Here is a 20,425-nt window from a genome sequence, read left to right as displayed (position 1 = left end):
GCGTGCGTGCGTGTCCGCGCGCGTGTGCGTGCATGTTTGGGAGGAGGGGGGCGCCAGTGGATAAGTTGTGTCAAAAGGGAGGCCCACTGTCTTAGACTTTGAAAAACTTTAAACAAGTTTCAACCCTATCTCGTCAGTTTTCATGTATTTAGCATACACTGAACGCTTTGCATATGTGTGATTTTTATTGAAATAATTTTTTTTAAATTTAAATTTAAATAAAAATTTTATTTAAATAAAGACACTGAGTTGCATCCGCAGAAACAGCATCATTAGTTTGCTTATTTTAAACAGGACTGAGCTGTAGTTCATAATTTAGACATTTATACTTAATGTGTACGTTTGTTTTTTCCGAACTCTACGGGCGTGTCACAGCAGCTTTCACCTTTCAACGTTTTTATTTCAATTTCGGTTTCAAGCTATGACGTTAAAGTGCTGAAATGGCGTCGAGTTCAGGTAAGAAAAAAATTAGTATGGTAGACGCAGAAACATTTCCTCGGTTATTTTATGTCATATTTATATAGGATATAAGCCCATAGCAAGCAGTGGTGTAAGCAGTATTTAACTGGTGGGCTATTTTACTGTGCTTTTACCTTTGTTACGTGGCATTAACAACCAGGAAGAGTCACTCAGGAAATCGATGTCTGCAGAAAAATGCACAGATCTTATATTCCGGTTGTTCAGTTTAATTATGACAATAGGTATACAAATGTGTGCTTATTACTTTGTATATTTATTTTAGATATAATGAGAAACGGAATTTTTTATTTTCTTAATACTCCAAAGATTGTTGTCACAAATGAAAATTTCTGCAAATATACTTGTATACTTAAACTTCATCAATTAATGGTATTAATTGTACTTTGCTTGGTTTGGGACTTGTGCAGCTGCACATCGATGTATTTGCTCTTCAGTGTTTGAACTTTCAGCTGTTAATATTAAACTACACTAAACTGAACTGAACTTCAACTCTGCAAACTGGACTGACGCAGTTTAATTTACTAGAACATTTTTGTTCAGCTGCTGCCACACAATCTACACTGTAAAAGTGCTACAGAAATAAATTGAACTTGTCCAATATAAGACTTTGTAGTCCAGGACTTGTGTAATATTAATTTATTATTAAATAAACTTTCATATTTGAAGGTAGTTGAGGAAAATCAAAAGAGAATGTTGTTGAACTTTGTGTCTTCTGCACTTTAGAGTGTCAAAATATTTTAATGTTTAATGGCTCAAACATCTGTTCTCTCCATAGCAGAAGCCGGCAGGAGTAGTCCAGATCACGATCGCCCTAACAGTAAGTAAATTAAATCACTGATGGTGAAATGAAGACTGCACTGTAGACACTAATGTGGGTTTAGTCAGTGCAACCAGATAACATTAAAAATTTACTTCATTCAATCATTTTCTTTTTGGCTTAGTCCCTTTATTAATCTGGGGTCACCACAGTGGAATGAACCACCAACTTATTCAGCACATATTTACACAGCAGATGCCCTTCCCCTTCCAAATGCAACCCATCACTGGGAAACATCCATTCGCGCTCATTCACACTCTTACACTACGGAAAATTTTGCCTACCCAATTCCCCTATAGCGCATGTGTTTGGACTGTGGGTGAAACCGGAGCACCCGGAGGAAACCGACGCCTACACAAAGAGAACATGCAAACTCCACACAGAAACATCAACTGACCCAGCCGAGGCTCGAACCAATGATCTTCTTGCTGTGAGGCAACGGCACTACATACTGCGCCACCGCATCGCCTAAAAGGTTACTTATGCCCAAATTTAAAAAAATGTTCATTAAAGCACCAAATTCTTGAAAATGTAATAGGGTACTGTAAACAATCAGTTTAGTGTTTTAAAAAAACTACAATTAGGTGGAATTCTCCTCAGTTCATTCATCAAATATTAAAAAATATATGTATATTGGAATGAACAAATTACTTTCAGCAGATACTTAATATACCCAAATCTCAAAACAAGTCTTTTTGCACACATACTACAGACATATATATATATATATATATATATATATATATATATATATATATATATATATATATATATATTTATACATATGAAATTTCTCTGTACTGTTGGGAATACAAAAAAAAACAAAACACAGTGAATTGAAAAGAGTTTTGTCCACAGATATGCTTGTGTGATACTAATGTAATTTTAAAATGCAAACATTAATGTTAATGTTAATGCTAGATTAAAATAAAGCACAATATCATCAAACATAAAACAACATCAAATCCCTTTTTGAGATCAGGATAATTCTTTCAAATATAAAATATCCTGGTGGAACTAAGTTTCATTTAATGTTAAACCCACAACGACTAATGTTATGTAGCACACACAGTATGTTTCTAAGACATCAGATTTTTTCATCTTCAGACACAAATAAAGATGTTTTAGATGAAATCATGGAGCTCTCTCATCCTCCAGAGACCGCAGGAGTTCAGAGACACTCAGAGTCAAGAAGAGACCAAAAACATCCTCAAAACATTAAGTGTGTCTTCAGTGAGTTCAGCTGCAATCAAACCAAGCTCCAACAACATTTTTCTATAAACCTGTTAATATGACTTTAAACAACACCTGGGCCGGAAGTTGGATGGCAGCCTTGGACAAAGGTGGAAGTATTGCATGCATAAAGCCTACTGAATAAGCTAAATTGGCTGTAGCTTATGAGTGTGAATGCAGGAGTTTATGGATGTTTCCCAGTGATGGGCTGCAGCTGGAAGGGCATCTGCCGCATAAAACATATGCTGGATAAGTTGGTGGTTCATTCTGCTGTGACCTATGATTAATAAATGAACTAAGCCGACAATAAAAAGAATGAATGAATAATATTTATTGACAATGAAGTATTAAGAGGAAAAGTATATATAAAACAGTATAAATTTAAGCATAAGTGCCCATGTGTGCGTTTTTTTAAAATATATTAGCCATGAAAACACAAACTGTCAAGTTTTGCCATAAGCAACCAAAAACCTAGACTTACACATAATAAAACTCATCATCACAGGCTAACAAATAGGTGTAAATGATTAGATGTGTACACCATTTCAGAGGTTTTAGGTAACTGCTATTATCAAACATTTTTAAATACAAGTAAAAATTTTCATTTTAACCTTAGTAGAACAGATTTTTAGTCTGTGAATCTTCAGGGAGCATGCTTAATCAAACAACTGACACCAATCCCAATCCACTGCCAAATCTAATTGTTTTGGCTTTTTTGTTCTGACAGTGGCCCATTTGTGATAATACAAATACAGGTCAAAATCAAATACACACAACTGTACCGAATGCAGACCTTTCGCAGCTAAAAGAACTCGGGCCAAATTAGAAGCGGCCCATAGAGAAAAACGCAAAATGCAGATTTGCACAAAATTGTGTGCAGAATTAACACAAAGTCCACAAATTCTGTCTGGTCCTATGATTTTTACATTCAAGTTGTTGTTTTATAAGACTGTAAGATTGTTTTTGAGGGTTGTGTTTAGTAATAAAGAACATATTCTTTAAAATCTTCATGCATATGGAAAGTGCCCCATTAGAAGTGTTTGTTTGTGTATGGTGTTTTTCAGTGAGCGATCTGAGGATTGTTCTGATAGGCAAGAATGCATCAGAAAACAGCCGAGTGGAAAACTTTATCAAGAGTGGACCAGCAGCAGTGTTTGACAGTGGAGCTTCATTTTATGTCAAGCAGACCAGATTCAGTGGACAGGAGAGAAACATCAGAGTCTTCCACTTTCCTCATCTGCTTCAGACACATCTCAATCAGCTGCAGGTCATTCAGGCAGTGAGAGAGTGTCTGTCTCAGTGTGCTCCAGGCCCTCATGTGATCATACTTGTACTGCAGTATAATGACTTCACTGAGCTGGACAGAGACAGAGTGAAATATATACTGAGTCTCTTCAGTCAGAAGGCCATCAAACACACTATAGTGCTGACCACTGATGAGGAGACACTTAGGTTTGTTTTTTTTAAAACGAATAAGGCTGTTCAAAATGTAATAAAGGACTGTGAAGGAAGACATCTTCGGTTTGATACAAACCCACAATCTCACACTAAATTGTTTATAAAGATAGAGAAGATCCTCAAGGAAGAATACAAAGAATTTCACATCTGTGGTGATGAAGGTGATGGGTCATCAGTGGATGGAGATTGTGGTTCAGCCAGAGGAGATTACACAGAAGATGAGAGCTCAAAAACAGGAAGTGATGGAAGAGGTTTGTCTCTTTTTTTATTACTAATAGCCAGTTCATGTTCACTACACAGGACAAGGAGAAACATGTACTTGCGAAAGGAAATAACTCCAAATAAATGTACTTATTAAAATTTTTATTAGGCTTACGTTTTACTGAAGTAATTACTGAGGTGTCTGCAAATTTGATTGTATACACTAATTTGTAGGCAACTCAGAACTATCCCAACTAACCATAAAAACATTACCAGGTGGTTTTGATTGTACTCTTGTTATGGCCGCTACTCTAATGCCAAGTTCACCCTGCACAATTTTCTATTTAATTTCTATTTTCTAATTAATTTCATTAAATTTAAATAATGCACAGCAAAGCTTCCAAGCCAATGGTCCATTTTTATGACAAGATCAACATATGTTTTGTTGTTTATTTGGTTAATGTTTAAAGATTGTTCATTGATGAAGCCAGACAATGGTTGTGTCCCAGGTGGCGGACTATAAACTATATACTTATACACTATGTAGTATAATGTAATATGCACCCAAGCATCTAGTGCAGGCGTGCCCAAACTTGGTCATGGAGGGCTAGTGTTCTTTAGAGGCTGTTTACAGCTGGTCACTTCTTGCATTTTTTTCTGAAGATCTGATAATCATATGGGCAGATATAAATGCCCTCCGAAACACAGTGTAGGGATGGTTTACAGTTTGACCCAAAGAGTGACCAGTCTGGTAGATGAAGAAGAGCCGGAGTCGGAGATTTAAATAAATAAATCAAGTTTACTGAAGATAGTTTGCAGTTTCATCCGCAGAAGCCAGCTTCAACACTCGCAATGAGTTCCTAGGCCGCTCTGCTTACAATCACCAATCAATAACAATTATACTCTCACATAACGTCATTAACTGCGTCATACATACAGGTGTTCTAGCCTGATTGGTTAAAACACAGATAAACTAGGAACATTTCCACGTGGGGTTTGTGCGTATACTCTGAACATTATCTTAAGCATAAACGTCAGACATCCCTTAGACTGATTAGAGCTGACTCCAGACCTGTGAAATGGATCAACAATCAAATAAAACACACACACACACACACACACAAAGTACAATCTGTTTCTTATCCAAGGCTGAGTGTACTGTCAGCCGTCTTTATCGAGACTGGTTAAAAACTGGTATAATCTACATTCAGGCAGTTATATTCTTACTACACAAAGTCTATCTTGAATAAAAAATAGAATCACTTTAAAATAATTCACCGTAAAAATAGCAAAATCACTTTTTTAGAGAGTTTTAGAGAGTATTAACCCATAGAAATAACAATAGAAACAGTTGCTTCCATCCCGGGCTCATTGTGGAAACGTAGACCCGCGGACGTTTCTGCGGACCGCGATTTACGTCCCGGGAGGTACGTATTTGAGCGTTTTTTGTTTTTGCGGATCCGCAAGAGGACGCTGTGCGCACTTTTTCGCGTCTCGGGCGGGTGCCTCTCGGGAGCGCACGGCGTTCGCGCCCGCGCCGTTCTCACGCGAAAAGCCGCCGGATCGGAAAAAAAACAAAAAAAAGCAAAAGCAAAAGCCCTCGTCTTCGATTTCGACCGAGTTTTCGGATCCCACCGCGTTCTCGCCCTTATTTTTCGGATTCCGTTTTTCGTCTTACCTGATTTCCGGAACCTGCTGTTCCCCGGACTCGATCCCGGTCATCGTCCACCGCGGCCGGCTCCTCCTCCTCCTCGTCCAGGGCCTCCGCTTCGCCGTCGCAACGCTGTGAGCTAGGCGGACAAACTGATTGTGTCGGGAAAGCCCTCCACTCAGAGGCGAGCCGTCGGCCGGCGAGCGCGAAGAGGAGGAGCGGAGCGGCACCACACCGCCCCGCAGCGTTCGCTCGAAAAAAAAACAAACGCGGCCTTTACGTACCTCCGGCCACGTAAATCGCGGTCTCCAGAAACGTCCGCGAGGCTACGTTTCCAGAATGAGCTTGGGTTGGTTGCTTCCAGTCCTCAGCCCCCAGTTCCACTCAAGGCCTCCATGACCTCTGACCTAGATTGCTGGCATCTGAAAATAGGTATAAAGAGACAGGCAAATGCACTGAACATTCTTATATTAAGCAATGTGTTAACTTATTTATTAATCAAAATCAATTCAAAGTTCAATACTCATTCAAATGATCAAATAATTATTTTTAATAAAAAAAATTATAAGAAACAAGATGATGAGAAAAGGATAAACGTTGGTCCATGATGAGACGGATTGGAAAGCAGAAATCCGAATCCTTCAACAGATATAACAGATAAAAATTCAATTGCTTTGACCACTTTAGAAGTTAATTTTCAAATGCATTTATAATAATGTTTTACAGCCTGAATATAAAATAATTTGAATTCCAAATAAGAAATATAGCTTAATTATATGAATTAAATGAAATTTATTATATTTTTCCTCCCACTTGCTTTGATACATCTGTGTAGACATTTGTAGTAAGCAAAGTAAAGCTGTGGTCACACCCGTGGTTCAGCTTGCCAATTCTGTCATATGGTGCTGTGAAAGGGCCAGGATTAAACAATATGATTAGATGATAAATAAGCGAGTGATTGCTCCATAATTTAAATTTCTGCACAGAGAGGTCATGTTTTGATCTTCTGTTGGTCTCACGCAGTCACCTGATGTGATAGCGCAGGTCAGAGTTCACCAAACTTGATCTTTGCAACAAATCAATATGCAAATCTTTATGCATGAGCTTGTGTTTTCTGTCTGTTCCATTCGCACGTCACGTGTATGAATGGAAGTCTTTGAGGCGAAAAGTGCAGAGTTTTATGGAACAAAATCAATGCCAAAACTATTGAATTAAAAAGCTTGTTGAATATCACAAACTGAAAAAAATAATACACTCAATTAACAAATTTTTGCATTTTAATGACTTGAATTCCAGGTTTGTATTTTTAGGTCCTGAAATTTAACATAGCTGTTTATTTAAGTTGTGAATATCTCAACTAAAAATATTTCAAACACGTTTTTATACTTGTAAATTCAATAATTCATAATCAATTTCCAACTTTCACTTACAAAATATTCAATACCCTTTAAAAATACGATGTATAATATTCAAAAGGTAATTTTCAGTTCATTTTATTTCAGTTCAAATATTCGCTTCATTAAATTCATATTCCTCAAATTCGACTGTTAAAATTCAACATTACATCCAGGAACTGCAGGAGAAGCAATAGATTGCAGATTGAAGATCGCCAGCTGCTCTTTCACCAGCAGGTGGAGATGGAATAATTTAAGATTTTTAACCCTAGAAAAAAAGCTAATAAAGGCACAAAAGTAGCATTTAATATTAATATCAATGTCTTGGACATTATAAATAATAAAAGGAGTATGAGTAAAATGAGTAAATGATTTTTTGGTCATCTATATTTGCCCTTATGTAACGGAAGCCAGCTGGTCATCGAGTAAACCTCACTCCTCTGATCCAGCGACAGATGTTGTTCTGCAATCTTTAGCCTCCTCAGAGCATTTGTCTCCCATGCCTGCTCAGACCGGTGCGGTTACATGCACATAAACCGTCTTTTGACGAATAAGATGTTACACATTCTCTATCTATGTAATAACTCTTTCTTCCATAAATGTAAAGTATTATATTGACAGCTAAACAATATAAACGCAAATTAGAAAAAAGATAAGAAAACAGTCTAATAATATTAAATCACAGAACGTTAAGACTGTAACGAAAAATATGCCAAAACAATTTAGAAAAACTTTAATTAAATCTCTCATTATAGTTATAGCATATTGCCTTGTATTGAATTGTAAACCGGTTCCTGACACAGAATAGTGGTTAAATGTTGAATGTACAATTTGGAGTCTCCTTTGGATTACATATTAAAATTGTTTAAACAAATATTTATGCCGTAGAAACAGAGACATGTGCTAAGTCCTGTTCACACCAAGCACAATAACTCTAAAGGCATCAGTGAAGATCTAGCTGTAAAAATGTTTGAGAGTTTTAAAGAATAGCGGAGTTCACAGCAAAACTACAGCGATACTGGAGAACTGACTAGTGCTAAATGGGCTGTTTGATTAGATTGATTACTATCGGTAGATTAATAGTGTGTTCAGATGCGCCTAAGGACATCTTCTGGAGACACAAGCTAATGCACTATTAAAAGCAGAATCTAAAAATTAAATAATCGTTATCATGTGTGTGTGTGTGTGTGTGGACACAAATATATTTATGCTTATATTTATCATTATCATGCTTGATGTTAATGGACCTTAAGGTTGCTATTTAATACCTGTTGCACCTTATGTGAGTTTTGACATAAGTTTACAATGATGAAATAGGAGTGAGCATAACTTTGTCTTTAGTGTTTTCACATGCGTACATGCATTGATTAGGGACTAGTAATAACAAAACAGTCATTGTGTATTAATCTTTAAATCACATTGTAAACTAGCTAATTCCTTTAACACTATTTCAGAGGTTCTGAACCTGAATCTGGTTGTTTGTGGGAGTAACAGAAGATTAAAATCCTCCATGTCAGAGCTGTTCCTGAGAGAAAGCAGGAGAGGATCTGTGGTCGGTTCAGAGTTTACGAGGACAGATGTGGATCTTCATGGTCGTCTGATCAGTCTGATGGAGTTTCCAACTCTCATTAATCTCTCAGAGGAGGAAGTGATGCGTCAGACGCTCCGCTGTGTGTCTCTCTGCCATCCTGGAGTTCATCTGTTCATCCTCATCATTCCTGATGGTCCTCTCAATAATGAAGACCGAGCAGAAGTGGAGAAGATGCAGATTTTCAGCTTCAAAATCAACAAGCACATGATGATCCTCATACAGCAGGACTCAGAGCTTCATACAGCAGAACTCAGTGAAGAAACTCAGACGGTCATTCAGAGTCTTAGTGGACGACATCATTTCATTAACCCAAACACACCAGTGTCCACATTGATGGAGAAGATTGATCAGATGGTGGAAGAAAACAAAGGAGAGGTTTTCTCAGCAGAGACATTTCTGGAGCCGCAGATGGAGAAACACCTGAAATATGATGAAAAACATAGCGGAATCAACTCATTAAAGACATTTCAGTCACAAGGTAATGAACAGAAAAACAACTTAAATTAAACACTCTATCAAACATGGCTGCAAATGTCTTAACACATTTGACAATACATAAATAGAAGTTACAAACAAAACTCCAGAAACTCCTATACACAATGATCTCTGATGACCAGGCTTACTGACAGTGTTCACTTGAAAGTCAGTATAATGTTTTTAATTGTTTTAGTTGTTTGCAAAATGATTTCTTCTGATACTTATGAGACTAGTATGAATGGTTCAGCCATAAAGCTTGGTTTCCTCCATGTTATTCTATTCAGCCAAATGCATCCTTTTCCTATTTAACTATGACACATGCAAAAAATCTGCTACAGGGTGATCTTGTTCTTTCTTGTAACTGAGTTTTCCTTTTAATTTTATTCTTGCTGTTAAAATAAGCAAGTAAAATGAGCTTTTCAGTAGCAGGATCCATAGCTTCAACAGCAGAAGAAGCAGCCATTATTCACAGATCAAACTAATGCACATTCTTTTTACTTTAATGTAATCTTCTACAAATGGTCATCCAGCTACAACAATCAAACTCAGATTAAACTTCACAGATTAAACTTCTATTCTCAGACTCAGGTTGCTGTGTATTTTCTAATTGATCAAACATAAAATGAATATTATAAAATTGCACCAATAGGAAAACTAATAAAACCCAAGCTGAAAAACTTGGTCAACCACAAGGCAGACTTAAACTTGAATCCATCTTTAAACAGTCATACTCTGAGCATTTATATTCACATTTTAATGTGTCATAGTAGTTTACTGGCTTTTTATATTAAAATGTAATTAAAACTGTGAGCTACTTCAAACTTAAAACCTTCAGATAAGCATTGTTTTAGGCCCCGTTTACACTAGTGCGCTTTAGTTTGAAATCACATAAATTTGGCTACGGTTACGGCATCCGTCCACACTACGCCAGAGTTTTCAAGTGCCGAAAACTGAGTTTTAAAACTAAAATGCACTAGTGTAAACGAGGCCTTTATCTATTTCCAACCTTCAGGCATGACTTTTATTTGATCTGTCTTTAGATTCAAGAGAAAGACCTAATGAAGTGAGAATTGTTCTTCTGGGTAAAACTGGAGTTGGGAAGAGTGCAACTGGAAACACCATCTTAGGAAGAAAAGCATTTACATCAGACATCTCTCAAAGCTCTGTTACTAAAGAGTGTCAGAAGGTCACAGTTCAAGTCAATAGTCAAAACATCACTGTGATCGACACTCCAGGACTGTTTGATACTCAACTCAGTAATGAAGAAATCAAGAGAGAAATCAGCAACTGCATCTCCATGATCCTGCCTGGACCTCACGTGTTTCTGCTGGTGATTTCACTGGGAAGATTCACTCAAGAAGAGCAAGAGTCAGTGAAGATCATCCAAGAAATATTTGGAGAAAACTCTTTAAAATACACAATAGTGCTGTTCACCAGAGGAGACGATCTGAGGAACAAAACTATTGGAGACTTTCTAGGAAACACTGACTCTGCTCTTAAGAACCTCACTGAAACATGTGGAAACAGAGTCCATGTGTTCAACAATAATCAGACTAAAGACCCAACACAAGTGTCTGATCTACTGATGAAGATAGAGAAGATGGTGAAGACAAATGGAGACAGTTATTACTCATGTAAGATGTTCAGAGAGATGGAGAGAGAAATACAAGAGAAACAAATGATGATAATGGAGGAGAAAGTGGAACAACTGAAGAGAGAAAGAGAAGAACTGATGAAGAAACATAAGGAAGAGAAAAAGAGGATGATGGAAGAAGAACGGGTGAAGCATGAAAAGGAGAAAAAGAGAAGAGAAGATGAATATAGAGAAAGAGATGAACTGATAAAGAAACATGAGGAAGAGAAAAAGAGGATGATGGAAGAAGAACGGGTGAAGCATGAAAAGGAGAAAAAGAGAAGAGAAGATGAATATAGAGAAAGAGAAGAACTGATAAAGAAACATGAGGAAGAGAAAAAGAGGATGATGGAAGAAGAACGGGTGAAGCATGAAAAGGAGAAAAAGAGAAGAGAAGATGAATATAGAGAAAGAGAAGAACGAGTTAATAGAGATATAAAAGAAGAGAGAAAAATGCAAGAGGAAATGAGGAGCGAAAAAGAGAGAATGATGAAGGAACACACAGAAGAGAAAAAGAGGGAGATGAAAATACACGAAGAGGAGAAAAAAAGAAGGGAAGAAGAATTAAGAGTGAAAGAAGTTCAATATAAAAGAGACATTAAAGACATTAAGGATCAAGAGAAAAATACAAAAGAGAAGTTGAAGAGACTACAAGAGGAATGGGAGAAACAGAAGCAGCAGGAAAAACAAAGACAAGAAAAAGATGATGAGAAAAGACGACAAAAGGAACAGGACATGTGGGAAAAATATAATCAAATGCTAAAAAAAGACAAAGAAAGGATTATAATGATAGAGAAAGAAAGACAGAATCATGATAAAGAGAGATTGAAAAGAGAAGAGGAATTTAAGGAGAGAGAAGAACAATATAAAACAGAGATAAAGAAAGAAAGAGAAGAATGGGAACGACAGAAACAACATGAAAGACAAAGAAGAGAAGAAGAGGATGAGAGAAGGCGAAAGAAAGAAGAGGATATGTTTTATGACTTTGACCAGAGACTTAAACAAGAGAAAGAGAGAATGATGATGATGATAGAGGAAGAACGACGAAACAATAATCAAGATAGAAAGAAAAGAGAAGAGGATTTTAGAGAGAAAGAAGAAGAATGCAAAAAAGAGATGAAGAGAGAGCGAGAATATTGGAGACAAAGAAGAGATGAGGAGGAGGACAGAAGGAGAAAAATAGAAGAGGACACGTGGGATGAATATTACCAAAAACTTAAACGAGAGAGAGAAAGAAGACTGAGAGAGAAAGAAGATCTACAGCTCAACCACGAATTAGAGAGAGAAAGAATTAAAAAAAATATGGAGGAAAACAGGCTGAAGCATAGCGAAGAGAGAAAAAGAAGAGAACATAAATTTAGAGAAGAACAATATAAGAGAGACATTAAAGACATTGAAGACTGTGAGAGAAAGTTATGGGAGGAATGGGAGACAGAGATACAAGAGGAAAGTAAAAGAGAAGAAAAGGAGAAACAAGGACATGAAACAACCCCACTTTATCAGAGCAATGCAATGATTCAGCAAACAAACAGTAAGTCAGTTAATTTGCAAAACAAGTTACGTTTTGATGTTTGCTTTTTATCTCACTCTTCTTTTCAACAGGATATGTGGGTTTTATATTGTCAATGAAATATTTCACTGAGAATAAAAAGTTGTCTTTACACTGCCAATTTAAGATGGCCATAAAGCAGGTCTGTTTCTGCTCAGAGTTCAATATAAAGTTGCTATGCCCCATTAAAGCAGATATAAATTATGCCGGGTCTGACCCACCCCAGTCCCTAGTATCAAAGGCAACCAAATGCTGTTTTGATTCAGTGTAAATGAAACACGAGAAACACTTTAAGCAGTGTCATTATCATTACACCTCAGATGACACCTGTCGGTTCCAGCCTAAAACATATAATTTACAACAGGGGTCACCAAACTTGTTCCTGGAGGGCCGGTGTCCTGCAGATTTTAGCTAAAACCCTAATCAAACACACCTGAACCAGCTAATCAAGCTCTTACTGGGTATACTTCAAACAATCAGACAGATGTGTTGAGGCAAGTTGGAGCTAAACCCTGCAGAACACCAGCCCTCCAGGAACGAGATTGTTGACCCCTGCCCTACTATATACATTTACCAGCTACTTTATCAGGTACACTCTACTATTTAACTATGACACATGCAAAAAATCTGCTACAGGGTGATCTTGTTCTTTCTTGTAACTGAGTTTTCCTTTTAATTTTATTCTTGCTGTTAAAATAAGCAAGTAAAATGAGCTTTTCAGTAGCAGGATCCATAGCTTCAACAGCAGAAGAAGCAGCCATTATTCACAGATCAAACTAATGCACATTCTTTTTACTTTAATGTAATCTTCTACAAATGGTCATCCAGCTACAACAATCAAACTCAGATTAAACTTCACAGATTAAACTTCTATTCTCAGACTCAGGTTGCTGTGTATTTTCTAATTGATCAAACATAAAATGAATATTATAAAATTGCACCAATAGGAAAACTAATAAAACCCAAGCTGAAAAACTTGGTCACTTCATACACCTCAAATGACACCTGTTGGTTCCAGCCGAAAACACATCTCTCAAAAAATTTAACTACACGTCGCAACGACGCTTAGCGTAAGCTCTGTGATTGGTCAGCTTGGTAGCGCTGATGAGTCTGGGTGGGACCAAAAGCCGCGCAAATGGCGCGACGCCGCGCGAGCGATTGTTTACAAGTGTGGAGTACCGTGAAGGAGCTCCGGATGGAAAGTTTTGTTTTGTGTTTACCTCATAGTTAAAGTTGTTGCACGTCCGCCGGTTCCTGCCTCAAAATGAGCGAGTTTGAGCCACTTGTACATCCAGGAAGTTTTCAGGAAAAGCAAAAAAGTAGCGAAGAAACTCGACACAGAGGAAGATTTACACCTCACTGCCCACTAGTGTTTCAGAAGTGTTAATGCAGACCAACAGAGACAGCAGCAGAAGTATAAATGCACAGCCACACGCGTTGCATGCGCCGTTGGTTACGCCGGTCACCTGACGCAGAAGTATAAATCAGGCTTGAGACTGTTACGAGTGACACAACATTTTACAACTATAAACCACACTATTTCTTTTTAATGCACTCAGTGTGATGTTCAGACCCAACTGTGTTAACCGCATCAGCTAAACTCTCCCACTCTACTTTTTCTTTTGTTGTTAATTCCGGAGGACAAATTTTCAAATAACACCGCTTTTCTCCGTTCTACCTCCGAAAGCAGCACCTCCAATTCACATTCTGTTCAAAGTTTCTCTTCTTGCTTGATTTTGCCGTTGCTTTTTCGTTGGGTTTTGCCAAAGTAGAGTCATTTGCATATTCATACGGGGGAGGAGTCAGGGAGGGGTTTTGTGCTCGTGCATGTTGCGCTCAGTTTCACGTTCATTCAGATGTACAAAAGAATATGCGTGAGATTCGGCGTACGCAGTGTTTCATACATCTGAATTTTTTTCTGCGTACGCAGATTTACAGCTTTGTACTTACGCAATGTTTTAGTAAGATTTCCACGCAAGTCTTCATACATGAGGCTCCTGGCGTTTCTGAAGCCGTCGCAATCATCCATTGTTTCCCCGCGATCGATCTCCTCCACCGCGAACTGTCAGTCCGATGCAACTTGAACACTCCCGCCGATGAAATCAATCCATCCTCCTGAGCGGTCTTTCTCTCATTGTGTTCAACAAACGATCTGGTTTCTCTTACTGAAGTCAAGAGAAATAAAGACCACCCATGAATCACGGTGCTAAGTCTCACTTTAACAGTTCAGTCGATGAAACAGTACGTCAGGCCAGTGTAGCAGTGACTGTTAAAACACAAGAATATACTCTCACACGGGCTTCAATGTCCTCAGCTCGCAAACGAACTCAACAAACTTGCAATTATAACACTCAACACATTCACTACATTAAACAATCCTTAAACAATAATAATAATAACACATGATTTGCTGTTATAATAGTTCACTTTCTCTCAGAGACAAGCCTCTGCGGTCTCGTTCTCTCAGTCTCACTTATCAACTCTCGAGATAAACCAATAATACTTTATTCACATATAAGAGAGACGAGACTAATCTGTATAGATCCATAAACAAACTTGCTAGCAAAAAGCACATTTTCACCCAAGTGCAAATCAACCAAACAGTAAATGTAGCGAATGGGTTTCTTAGGGCAAACACATTATATAAACTCCTATAATAGTACATAACTGGCAGCTGCCTTTGTTGTCACAACAGATACAATATTCTAAGCGCAAGGGCTTATTATGCGCTTCTGTCTCCATCTTGTGGATTGAAAACATCAACCGTCTTTGGTCGACTCAGGATGGCAGGCAAATGGCCGTCGATGAGCTCTCTCAGAAATGATAAATATTTTAAAATAGGCACTATCCTTATAAATAAATTGCAGATTTGCAATTTAAACAACTACATTCTCGACTAAAAAGCCTCACAAGTACATGATGTTGTCCAACAGCAGGAATAAATGTAGCGTGTCCTCTACTTGTCGCAGTATGTGGGCAGAGTAATACACAAGGGTGAAGGGTGATGAGGCTGGACGAGTGCTGTTTATTTGTAGAACATAACATGGCTATCAGCCAATAAGATTCAAGAACTAGACAATCAATGAATAATGAAAAAAAGGAGACTCAGATATGGTCTGCTGCAAATAGTTAACCTTCTATGTAAAGTTCAACAATTGCTGTACAAATTTATGTTAATCTGTTGTAAATCTACTGTATAAACTTTATTACTATAATTTTCAGGTGATGAAGACTCAGCGTCACAATGTCTGAGAATCTTGTTGTTTGGGAAAACTGGAAATGGAAAGTCTGCAACAGGAAACACCATCCTCAGAAAAAATTACTTTCACGCTGAAACCAGTTCATCTTTGGTGACCAGAGTTTGTCAGAAGGAAGTTGTCAAAGTCGATGGTAAAACAGTATCTATTATTGATACTCCAGGACTCTTCGATTTGACGCTGTCAAAAGAACAAGTACAGGAGCAAATTATGAAATGTGTTCATCAGTCAGCTCCTGGACCTCATGTGTTTGTTATTGTGGTGAGTTTAGGAAAAATTAGCCAAGAGAAGGGTGAGATTTTAGACATGATAACGATGATGTTTGGGCCAGAAGCAGCAAAATTCAGTGTTGTTCTCTTCACTGAAGCAGATATTCTGAACAACAAAACAATTGAACAATATGAGAAAGCAAGTTTTAATGATGAACTCAAAAACATGATCAGCGACTGTGGAAACAGATACCTGGATTTTAACAACACAGAAACACAAGATCAGACACAAGTTACTCGTCTGTTTAATATGATAGAAGAAATTAGGAAATCTAATGAGGGTAAACACTTTACTAATGAGATGTTTCAGGAGGCAGAGGTCTCTGTCGACAGAAGAATTGAAACATTAAAAGAGAATAAAACAAGAAATCAGGCTCAAGTTGTAGAATTAGAGGCCAAATATGAGATGGAAATCAGAAACATGACAGAAAGACTGGCGAAGAAGAAACAAAAGGCAGATGAAAAAAGAGTGAAGCTGGAGAAGTTCAAAGAAAAAGTGAAAACTCTCAGGAGAGAGTTTGAGGAGAAAGAAAAATCTGATTTGGAGAAACAAGAGGAAGAGGAGAAACAGAAACAGGCAGATCTGGAGAAACAGATGACAGAGGAATATAATCAGATGATAGAGGAGATTGAAGATCAGAGAAAACTGTATGAAAATCAGCAAGAAGAAAGAGAGAAAGAATATCAAAAAAGAGAGGAAGAATATAAAAAAGATCTAGAAAATTTAAAAAATAAAGAACATAGTATAGCAGAATTACTGATTAAACAAGAACAGGAAATAAAAAACAGAGATTTAGAGGAACTAAAAAGAAAAGAACAAGAAGAGAAAGAGAGAGAAGAATGGATGAGGAAAATAAAGGAGGCTGAAAGTAAAAAAGAGACTCAAGAAAAGGTTAAACAACAGCAAAGCAAATGGGAAATAGAAATGAAGCGACAGATGAGAGGACGAGAGGATGACATAAGAAAGACAAAAGAAAAACATGGAAATCAACTTAGAATACAAGAAGAGAAACTGGAAAAAATGAAAAATAAATGTGAAAGAGAAAGAGAAGATTTGCGACAGATCCAAGAGAGAGAAAAACAAAAGAAAGACAAAGGAGAAAAGGATAGACTATATGAAGAAAAAAGGAATGAGATAAAAAGACATTATGATCAGCTGAAGGAAGAAATAAAAGAAGAGTTTGAGAAAAGAAAACAAGAGGATGAAAAGAGACGAGAAGAGAAGAGGAAGAAATTAGAGAAAATGTTTGAAGACCTGAAAGGAGAACAAGATGTTATGTGTACAAGAGAAAGACAGGTGCAAGGAAGAATAGAAGAAGAAGAAAAAGAGTGTAATAGAATAAAACAAAAACATAAAAGCAACATTAATGCCATGGAGAAGAAACATCAAGATGAAGCCAGAGAACAAGAAGAAGAATTGAATGTTTTCAGAGAGAGAGTTGATCAGCAGGTACAGAGGCTGAAGGACATGATAGCCCTCATATATGCAGAGGAAAGTTATAAGAGGAATAATAAATGGAAATGTCACGTCATGTAAAATATTATTGATGAGACAAATAAGCATTTAACTTGAATTTTTTTGTTTTATTTGTTTATTTATTTGGGTTTTGAGAGTTCAGACAAAATTAGTGTCGAAAGTTGGATGTAATATTTCAGTCACGAAAAGACTTTTTCCATTTATAGCTGGGAAATGTAACTTAAGGACAAGTTTTTTTTGTACAATTGCTGGTTTCTTAACATAATGTTGCAATTTTACATATTTAGTTATTTTCTACCATTAACAAAATTTTTTAAGCAAAAAATATAAAACAACAACAAAAGTTCCTCACTAACAGGTGATGTAATGCTTTTATTCATCAATAAGATTGAACATTATGTTAATTAATGTTTTACAAACTATTTCAAATACGTAAAGACTGTTCATGCAAATAGATCACAAAACTAATATTTTGCAAAACTAATTTAACTAATCAATCATCATAAAACAAAAAATACAATGCATAATATTTCACATGCCCCCATTTAATTAGATATTTTGTGAACATATGCAAATGTACCTTAATAATGAATCTGGAAGATCATTTGGAGATTCTTTATTGTGCTAAAATGACACAAAATGGGGAGATTAAAAATAAGAGAAACATTTTGGGGCGTAAGGCGCGACGCAATAGTTGTTTGCTAGTTTCAGCTCGGCGCAAGAGTTGTTTTGATGTTTTGCAACACGCTGTTTAATTAGCAAATGCATTTGAGCTTATACAGTATGTGCGCCAATAAGCTTTCTCGCGCTGCAGATGCTCTGTTTAACTGTTTTATTGCTTGTGAAATGCTCAGTTTTTCCACTTACACTTACTTTACGTCATGTAAATAGCAAATGCACCATGGCGCAACACAACTGGCTCTTAAAGGGAATGGGAGATGAAATTCTGATTGGTTTATTCTCAAAACACACCTAAAACTCATTAAGAAAATAAGCTCAACCCTGTTAGATCATGCGCCGCGGCGCAAAGCAGATTTTTCCGTCTTTAAATTAGCAAAAGTGGATTCTGACAAGCTCTGAATATAACCTGGATCGTCAAAATAGAGCCCAATGTGTTAAATATATGTATTTATTAGCAAACAAAAGTGAGATTACATCAGTAGTGATGAAATGTCTTTAAAAGTATATGGTGTCAATGTTAGGAGAAAGTATTAGTAATCAACTAGATCCACTTCAATTTGCATGTAGTAAATGAAGAGAAACATGTGATTCTATTAACAGCTTGATGTCAAAGCAGGGAAAATACCAATCCTGAGATCTTTAATGCCAAAACAAGGTGCTCTGTAGACAAATAAATTGTCAACTTTAAATAACTTTAAATTATTTGTGAACCTTTATATTTCAGTCATAAATCAGGTCACATTCATGCAGTTTCATAAAAGGGTAAAATTTGTTCGAATCTCTGATTGCAACTCGGGTAGGGCTGTGATGTCATGCACATTTTGTGCCTACACACATGCGTGCAAAGATTGTAGTATATCATTGCTTAACGTGGTATAAAAAATGTTTACAAATGTTTTATTCAGTTAAATGACGTTCAAGTTTTATGATGCCAAAATTATTCAGCATTTTTTTTTCTTCAAAATGCTTGTATTAAGTATAAGATTCTTACCTTACATTTAGTTTATAACTGGTCATTAATGTTCACTGGAAGTAAACTAAAGGTTGAAATAAAATATAAACATCAAATAGGGGAAAACTAGATGTAGAAAACAACTAAATGAAATAACTCATATCAGTATAATAATGCTGTTAGTATATTTAAAAAAACGACTAAAGTGCAAATATCAAAATAAAAGCTAAATAAAAAATAAAAAATGCTGTAATAGTACTTGAATGTAAATTATGATAATTTTGGTGTTGTTCACTGTCAGTTCAATAAATCATTTCACCATTTTAAAACTCTTTCATGTTTTTATTTTGAAAAGAGAATCCACTTGAAAAATAACAAAAGCATTAAAAATAATCCCTACATTTTCCACAAATAACACATTATTCCCTTGATAAACATCACAGTACTTAAGATATTGTATATTTTAAGAGAAAGCAACATGTATAAGTGCACTTAAAAACATCTGCTCTAGATTCATTCATGAAAATCACTAATGCACACATTGAAAGTACACTGAAAAAAATAATGTCTGCAAAACAGTGGCAAACAGTTTATTTTTGGTTATTTTTATTTAAACAAAAAAATATAATAATACTCAACTTAATTTGTTTGTTTAAAAACATATAAAAAAAAATTGTAAACCCAAGGAATCATCTTTGAATTTTTTTTCAGTGCATGGGAAAACAATCAGCTGCTGTTCTGAAATCCAGTCAAATAAAACACTTAAAGGGACAGTTCACCCAATAATGTTGGCCATTGACTAAAATAGTATTTGTTTATATTACTATGCAAGGCAGCAGCTACCGGTTTCCAGCATTCCTCAGCAAATTTTAGTTTGTGTTCATCAAACTTGTGAAGTTTTAAAACCACTCAAGGGTGAAAAAATGATCAGCAAATGAAGAGTTTACTTCTAAAATGAGCATTTTTCTCAGGCTCTTGTGGGCAATTCATTAATTTTATGTTATTTTGATTGCCTTTAAAGAAAAATGAGCTAACTTTACAGTCATGTAAACACAGAAGCCTAATAACAGTGCTTACTTCAGAAGAACATTTCAGATGGCACTTAGCCTTTTGCAACAAGGTGTTCTGTTCCTTTAAAAGGCGTATATTAGATGTTCATATTTAGATGTACTGTCCGTTTCAAAGGGACAGTAAGTTTGATTTTTAGGTGCTCTGTTCCTTTAAGAGTGTACATTTCAGATGTTGATCTTTATGCAACTGTCCCATTAATGCTGTGCTCACACCAGACGTGGAATGCACAAATAA

General features: G+C 36.4%; 2 protein-coding genes across 3 annotated transcripts in view; one reads left to right on the top strand and one right to left on the bottom strand.

The window, feature by feature from the left end:
- The first annotated feature begins 216 nt into the window (after positions 1–216).
- On the top strand, positions 217–19,446 carry LOC100148751 (uncharacterized). Of its 2 annotated transcripts, none has more exons than XM_005161537.6 (6): positions 217–456; positions 1,259–1,297; positions 3,595–4,239; positions 8,689–9,303; positions 10,343–12,466; positions 15,707–19,446. In XM_005161537.6, exons 1-6 carry the CDS (start codon positions 441–443, stop codon positions 17,545–17,547), a joined length of 5,280 nt encoding a protein of 1,759 aa, XP_005161594.1. In that variant the 5' UTR covers positions 217–440; the 3' UTR covers positions 17,548–19,446. The 2 variants fall into 2 exon arrangements, with proteins under 2 accessions (XP_005161594.1, XP_001922564.4); XM_001922529.8 differs by having other exon boundaries at positions 218–456; positions 1,256–1,297.
- guca1ab.2 (guanylate cyclase activator 1Ab.2) overlaps positions 19,441–20,425 on the bottom strand; it is a 13,193-nt gene continuing 12,208 nt past the window's right edge. The window contains exon 4 of the mRNA XM_002666130.6: positions 19,441–20,425. This exon is cut by the window's right edge and continues 1,496 nt beyond it. The gene's annotated coding sequence lies outside the window, so the exon portion shown is untranslated.

Source organism: Danio rerio, chromosome 22 (assembly GCF_049306965.1).
Source record: "Danio rerio strain Tuebingen ecotype United States chromosome 22, GRCz12tu, whole genome shotgun sequence".
NCBI classification, from domain to species: Eukaryota; Metazoa; Chordata; class Actinopteri; order Cypriniformes; family Danionidae; genus Danio; species Danio rerio.
The sequence above is the reverse complement of the archived record's forward strand: the minus strand, read 5'-3'. Positions and strand labels throughout refer to the sequence as shown.

Excerpts from the sequence above, each read along its gene's own strand:
- LOC100148751 (XM_001922529.8), top strand. Across the intron at positions 4,240-8,688 it reads AACAGGAAGTGATGGAAGAG|AGGTTCTGAACCTGAATCTG; the intron begins GTTTGTCTCTTT and ends ACACTATTTCAG. Across the intron at positions 9,304-10,342 it reads AAAGACATTTCAGTCACAAG|ATTCAAGAGAAAGACCTAAT; the intron begins GTAATGAACAGA and ends ATCTGTCTTTAG.